Source organism: Penaeus vannamei, chromosome 21, assembly GCF_042767895.1.
Source record: "Penaeus vannamei isolate JL-2024 chromosome 21, ASM4276789v1, whole genome shotgun sequence".
In the NCBI taxonomy this organism is placed as follows: domain Eukaryota; kingdom Metazoa; phylum Arthropoda; class Malacostraca; order Decapoda; family Penaeidae; genus Penaeus; species Penaeus vannamei.
The window spans coordinates 34,814,936-34,822,435 of record NC_091569.1 but is presented as its reverse complement, the minus strand read 5'-3'; the positions used below and the strand labels follow the sequence as shown (position 1 = coordinate 34,822,435).

The following is a 7,500-nucleotide window of genomic DNA, read 5'->3' as shown; positions in this document are numbered from 1 at the left end:
GAGAGAGAGAGAGAGAGAGAGAGAGAGAGAGAGAGAGAGAGAGAGAGAGTGGATGGGGGGGGGGGGAGAAATTTCCAGCCAACTCTGTAGTGATAAGATTAACTCCGGAGAGAAGCGTAGATAAGGGAGAGGGACGGAGATATAGAGAAGAGAGAGAGCTCTGGAAGAAGAAAGTGAAAGATCGGGTGTACTGTAGACTGCGAGAGTGAATATTCGCGCAGCCTTTATTCGACTGCATTGATTATTTCTTGGTTGGTTTGAAAGCGGGTTGTGTTTCGGTTCTGTGTAGGTGTATCGCTCTTCTCATTTTATTTGCGTTACCACTTTCATAAAACTAATGTTGAACTTGTTATTAATGGCAACTTTGTTAACTATATGCTTATGATTTATTGTATAGATTTAGTATCACCGCAAAAGATAAGTTCTATTCCAGAAGGTTTAATCCCAAAATCTCCATTCTGAACGATCCACTCCAAAAATATTCTGAACATCCCATTTCCAAAATTTCCATTCTGAACGATCCATTCCAAACACTCCATTCTAACCTCGTTCTCCCCTTCTGCAGGAGCAAGAATGCCGTCCATTGGCACGGGTAGCGTCGACCTGCGGTCCATCTTGGGGAGCATTCTGAATGTGGTCAAGAGCAGGGCCAACCAGATCTGCGCCGCCACTTGCGATGGCCTCGTCCTCAGAATGCACTACAGGTGGACCTTCTGCATCATGCTCGGAGGGTTTCTCACCGTCTGGTACTCGTGGTGAGTAGGAGGAGCTCTTCCTCTGAGTGTCTGCGCCTCGTTTTCTTCTTCTTGTATTCTGATATCGATTCATGGAGACATGGTTTGCTTCGATTATGATTTGTTCACTTGGTTTTATCTGAGGAAAAGGTCGTGTCATTTTTTTTATTCGTTGCGTTTGTAAGGTGACCAGTACAGACATGTCACCAGAATCTCAGTAGCTTTAGAGGTGATCAAGTAAGACACATTTTACAACTGCTTCCCTCTCCGCAGGTATTACCGCGATGTCATAACCTGCGTGTCACACTTCAACGCCGAAACGCAAGTCCGACTCGACTACATCAACATCTGCCTCTCGTATCCTTACGTGCAGGAGGAGGAGGGGGCGAGGCGCTACTTGCTCTTCTACCGGTGGATCTCGTGGTCGCTGCTGGTGCTCGCCGGCGTCTACTACATCCCGCGGAAGGTCTCCAAGAGCTTCGATAACGCCCGCTGCAAGAAGCTGCTCGAGGACCTCGCCGCCAACGCCCACCGCTACGACCAGGCGGAGCGCGAGTTGGTCGAGCGGGCCGCCCGCTACATCCTGTTCAACCTCAAGACACACAACGGCCTCTACTGGAAGTTCTTCTCGGTGAACCTGCTGGCGCTCGTGGTCGACGTGTTCGCCATGCAGTACCTGGACTTCATCCTGCAGGGCCGCTTCATCCAGTACGGTTTCAGGGCCTATCCGTTCGACAGGGACCCGCAGCGCTTCACCGACTACATGTCCCAGACGTTCCCGCCGTTCGCGCTGTGCGAGCTCTCCACCGAGAACCAGCTGGTGAACAAGCGGACGGAGGTTTTCGGTTGCCACCTCACCATCATGGAACTCTACGAGAAGCTCTTCCTCGGGCTGTGGCTGTGGCTCATCGTCCTGGCATTCATCACCTGCTGCTACATCATCTTCCTGTTCGCCATGTGGCTGCCGTGCATGAGCGTGTACCTGCTGCGCACGGCCAAGCCCGCGCACGCCAACGACAACGTCCGTGCAATGGTATCCAAGGTCTGCAAGAACTGCAAGATCGGGGACATCTACTTGCTGTACAGGATCAAGGGCCACCTCAGCCACGCCCGCTTCTACGAGCTCATGACGCGGCTGTCGGACCCCAACCTGTTCAACAAGCAGGTGGTGGGCAACCCGGCCACGGCGGCGCCCGACGCCAAGGACAAGGTGCCGCCCAACAAGCAGCCCGACACGCTCAGGAACCGCCGCCCCAACGTGCCGCAGGACCCGCCCATCAACCCCGACTACCTCCACCAGCTGCTCACCAACCCGGAGATGATGTCCCGGAACCCGCAGCATCCCGACCAGCGGACGCCGCTGCTCAAGAAAAACACCAGCATCTTAATTGAATAGTCAGTCGCGTAGTCGTAGAGCTACACTCGAGATTCCTAATTCTTAAAGCTGCCATAGGACGAGGTGCTGCCCGAGGTTGGTCTTCGCTTCTGGCCTAGGACTCTTCGAACCCACGACCCTGAGACGCCCATGAACAGCCCCACCGAAACAGGCTCCTTCAAGGCCGCGAAGAGGCTTCAACTTGGAGAATCCGAAGCCAGGGAACGATCGAGCTAAGGCTTCGCGCGAGTGGGCCGGCGCCGGCGGGGACTCCCCTCGTCGGCGCGTCGAACAAAGCTCTTGAAAAGAGTTTCTAAACGGTCACCATGACCATAAAACGGACGCTTCACCGCCCGGGCGACGCGACGTCCTCGAACGCCTCACGCGGCGCTTAGGGTCCCTCGCAAGCCCTGAGGGCGCCGCGCAACTCCGGCGGCGCATCGGTGCCCTGGAGGCTCTCGCGCGACCGAGGACGACGACGACGTATGTCGCGCCTCGTCTTGACAAATGTCGTCGCTGGCACGACCCTGGCGCCGGGCGGACGGCGAAGGGGCGCCCCGGACCCCTCGCCCGAGACGCACAGAGGACGTACAAACTCGGTTGAAAAGGTGAAGAGAAAGAACAAACCAGTGGTTACATGGACGAGAACAAAAAGTGCCTTAGCTGAATTCTGTGTCAATTCCAATACTATTTTTTCTTCTTTTTTAAGGCTGTTAGTGTTCAACTGTTATCACCGTAGTTTTTTAATAACGTTTATTTATTACAAGTGACTGAACCAGAGGTGCTAGAGTCAGCGTGAAGTGATTTACAGGAAAAAAGGAAAATGAAAATGGTGTGCAGTGCGGCGTCTCCCTCAAGGCCCGTGACACGCGTTCCCAGGCATTAGCATCGACGGCGCTTGGCTCTCCGTCGCCGTCGACCGCTCTTCCAATCTCCATTTTTATATATTGATATACACTCCCATTTTTATATATGTATGTGTAAACTAATGGATTCTTCAATGATGGCGGAAAGAAGAGAGGAGTCGATTGCTCTCTCAGAGTCTCTTTTGCTCAGACTTTTTTTTTTTAACTATCACCGAAAGGATTGATTTTAATGTTATGAGACGCAGGTAGGCCTATCATCTTTCCTCGCTTTCTTGAGACGGAAAACAAAGGATAAGACGGAAATATCAAGAAAGCGACGAGGAAAAGATGAGGAAAGGATGAGAGAGAGAGAGAGTGAGACGACAGGGACACCTCCTAGGAAGAAGGAAGGCAGACACTGTATCATTTTGAAAGTATTTTCCTTTTTCTTTTATCCCTTAATTCTAATTTTTGATCGTGACGTTTCATCTATTCGGTGTTTATCATTAGACTCGTTTTCCCGACGATAAAACAGATTATTCGCATGCGCACATACACATACAGACACACACACACACACACACACACACACAGACACACAGACACACACACACACACACACACACACACACACACACACACACACACACACACACACACACACACACACACACACACACACACACACACACACACAAACAGTTTAACTGTGACTGACAGGCGCCCCAAGTCTGGAACGAAAATTGTAATTTAAACCCCAAGCCCCTACTCCTGCCAAAAGAAAAGCGAAGAAAAGTAATCATTTCCCTAAGACTTTATTCACTTTTCTTCATTCCACTCTTTATTCACTTTTCTTCATTCCACTCTTCATTATATTACAACTGTGATATTTCTCTAGGATTAAGAAATCTCCTCTTTTGATACGCAACTTTGGGGGGAGAAAAAGGATGTAATTATTTCTTTCAATTTTTGGATTTTCTCCCCCCGGTTGCTGCCATATGTTAAATAAGTGAGTGCATGCATGTTAGTATAATTTTTTTTTCTTTTTTTTTTCAATTTAAGTGTTGTTGTTTTTTTTTTCTTTCGTGTTCTTTGTACGATCCTTTTGAATAATATGACATTTTGATTTGTTTGTTTTATTTGGTTGTAATTCCTGGTTTTCTTGTGGATTTTTAACCCTTATTGAACATTAAACAAAGAAAAAATTATGAAATGAAGGAAGCTAAGAAAATTAACACCAAAATAATGATTGTTATGATAATAATAATGAGTGATGATGATTATTATTTTGAGGAAAAAAGTGATGATATGTTTAATGATAATGATGATAAAAATAAAAATGATTATGAAGATAGTAATTACAGTTAATGATAGTAACGATAATAGTAGCAATGATGATATTAATAGCAATATTAATTCAGATGATTATGATGATAATAGTGATACTAATAATTCTAGTAACAACATTAATAATAATGATGATATAGATAATGATAATAAAAATAATAATGTTAAAACTAATGATAATCTTCAATTAAGATAATGATAACGATATCAAAATGGTAATTATATATTAATGATAATAGTGATGGAGATAATAGAAATATTAATGATAACAATGATCATGATAATGATAATTATAGTAATAGTGATGATGATAATACCAGTAATAACAATTTTAATAATAGTAATAATAATATCTATAACAATAATGATAGTGGTAATGGCAACAATAGTGATAATGATGATGAAAAGAATCATGATTATAGAGATAGGTCTTCGGTTTGATGTTATCTTTATTGCCAACATTTTTTATCCTTTTTTCCTCTCCATGCCTTTCTTTCCTTTACTCTCTCTCTCTCTCTATCTATTAATCTATCTATCTCTTTCTCTGTCTCTCTCTTTCTCTCTTTTTTTTACATTCCTCTCCCTCGCCCCCTTCTCTCTCTCTCTCTCTCTCTCTCTCTCTCTCTCTCTCTCTCTCTCTCTCTCTCTCTCTCTCTCTCTCTCTCTCTCTCTCTCTCTCTCTCTCTCACTCTCTCTCTTTCTCTCTCTCAGTCTCTGTCTCTCTCTTTCTCTCTTTTTTTCCATTCCTCTCGCTCGCCCCCTTTTCTCTCTCTCTCTCTCTCTCTCTCTCTCTCTCTCTCTCTCTCTCTCTCTCTCTCTCTCTCTCTCTCTCTCTCTCTCTCTCTCTCTCTCTCTCCCTCTCCCTCTCCCTCTCCCTCTCCCTCTCCCTCTCCCTCTCCCTCTCCCTCTCCCTCTCCCTCACCCTCTCTCCTGTCCCTCTCTCTCCCTCTCTCACCCTCTCTCTGCCTCTCTCTCCCTCTTCCTCTCTCTTTTCCTCTTCCTCTCTCTTTTCCTCTACCTCTCTCTTTTCCTCTTCCTCTCTCTTTTCCTCTCCCTCTCCCTCTCCCTCTCCCTCTCCCTTTCTCCCCCTTTCCCTCTTTCTCTCTCTTCCTCTCTGGCACCTGATTTTTTATTATTTTGAACGGTTACAACAACAGCAACAGAAACAATAGATATGATTAGGATGATGATTATGATAAAGGTGATAATATCAATAATAACAGTAGTAATGATAATGATAATAGTAATAACAACACCAATAATAATTATAACAATAATAGTAATAACAACACCAATAATAATTATAACAATAATAGTAATAACAGCAATAATAATGATAGCAAATATGATAATAAAAATAATATTAATGATAAATCCCGCTTTTGCAGGTGGGTTTAATAATGGTGATAATGATAATGATGATGATAATAACAATAATGATAATAGCAAAAATCACAAAAATAACGATGATGATGATAATTGAAATAATGATAATTACAATAATGATAATAATGACAACGATAATATGAGATGGGAATAGTAATAATAGTAACAATATTAAATAAAATGATAATAGTAATGGTAGTGATAATAGTAGCAGACTAATAATAATGATAATAATAAAAATGATAACTATAACAATATCAACAATAATAATGATAACAACTATAATCATGGTAATGATAATAATGATAATGTTGACGATGATAATAACAATTATATGAACAAATTTGATAGAGATGATGGTGATAATGATAGTGATGATAATAATCATTATGGTAATAATGATAACAGTGATACCAGTGATGATGATAATAATAATCATAATGGTAATAATAATAATAATAATAATAATGATAGTGATAATAATGATAATAATAATAATAATAATAATAATAATAATAATAACTGATTATGATGATGATGATGATGATGATGATGACGATGATGATGATGATGATAAAGAAGATGATGAAGATGAAGATGATGATGATAATAATAATAATGAACAACAACAACAATAACAACTACGAGTACTAATGCTACTAATAATGATGATGATGCAAGAAAAGGCAAGAACGAAATGGATGGAACAAACGAATAAGAATGAACAGTTAGAAACGAGAGAGCTGTAGAGTGAACATTTCCAGGGATGAAATAGAGGCATTGATAGTCGTAGATGGAACAAATGGAACAATGCAATCCAAAAAGGGATAGTTGCAACATTAGAACAAACACCAAGACGATGTTTTTTTTGTCTAAAAGCTGAGTAGAAGGAAACACAAAGAAAAGGTAAAGAATATGGAAGACGGAAAACAAAAACAGAGATGTAATAAGTAAATACATTTGGAACAAGAGATGGGACAAAGAAAAGAAAAGGAAAAAAATACTAGCTATGGCAAAGACGAAAACGAAAGTAGAGAGCGAATAAAGATAATTGAATTTGAAAAAAATGCAGTCTGTGATTTATTCGCCGGAGACAGAGAGAGGGAAAAAGTAAACAATACAGGCACCATTATTTTAACATTCAAAGATTATGATACATCGTAGAGATAAGAGATGAAATTAGTACAATGCAGTGAAGAATATTCATTACCAACAGATGTAGCAAGATATAGATAAGTTAGCCCGTATTTTTTTTTTTTTTTTAGAAAACGGATACGACTAAAAGAAAACGAACATCAAGATAGGAACGAAAGAAAATGGGAAAATATCGCCGATAGTAATACTTCAACAAATTTGGAATAAACCTTTAGATCAAAATTAAACTTCAATAATAGACTAAACCTTGGAAGTGAAAATTAGAGTCATAACAAGAATCACTATCAAAAAGCATAAATAATACTAAATTACTCCATTGCCTGATTCCTTTAAAAACAACGCATTTTTTTCCAAGTGCAAAATAAAGATAAAACCGAAAAATACAAACAAACAAAACAGCAAAAAACAACATTGTACTACGAAACATAAAATAAAACTAATGATTTTCAGCGACTTTCCCCGGAAATGAATCACGCAAAAATTCACTAAAAAGAGACAATTACGTAAAACTAATTCCGGCGACAAAAGTTTCAAATTTACCATTTTCGTTAACGGTTTGGATTTGACAATTAATTCGGTACAATCTAGCTGTGGAATTTTAGAGAAGAGGAAAAGAAGAGAGGTGATAATGGGAGGAAAATTAAATGGAGAAGGGAAG

General features: G+C 41.3%; 1 protein-coding gene across 7 annotated transcripts in view; it reads left to right on the top strand.

Annotated features, from left to right (window-relative positions):
- Positions 1–4,080, top strand: part of LOC113824071 (innexin inx2) — a 161,280-nt gene extending 157,200 nt beyond the window's left edge. For 6 of the 7 annotated variants that reach the window (XM_070136120.1, XM_070136123.1, XM_070136119.1 and 3 more), the window contains exons 2-3: positions 566–755; positions 1,008–4,080. In XM_070136120.1, the coding sequence (XP_069992221.1) occupies positions 566–755; positions 1,008–2,130 (1,313 nt within the window). In that variant the 3' untranslated portion in view covers positions 2,131–4,080. Of the gene's footprint in view, positions 1–99; positions 252–565; positions 756–1,007 lie in introns of those variants that run through there. The other variant, XM_070136122.1, reaches the window with a different exon arrangement.
- Positions 4,081–7,500: the final 3,420 nt, after the last annotated feature.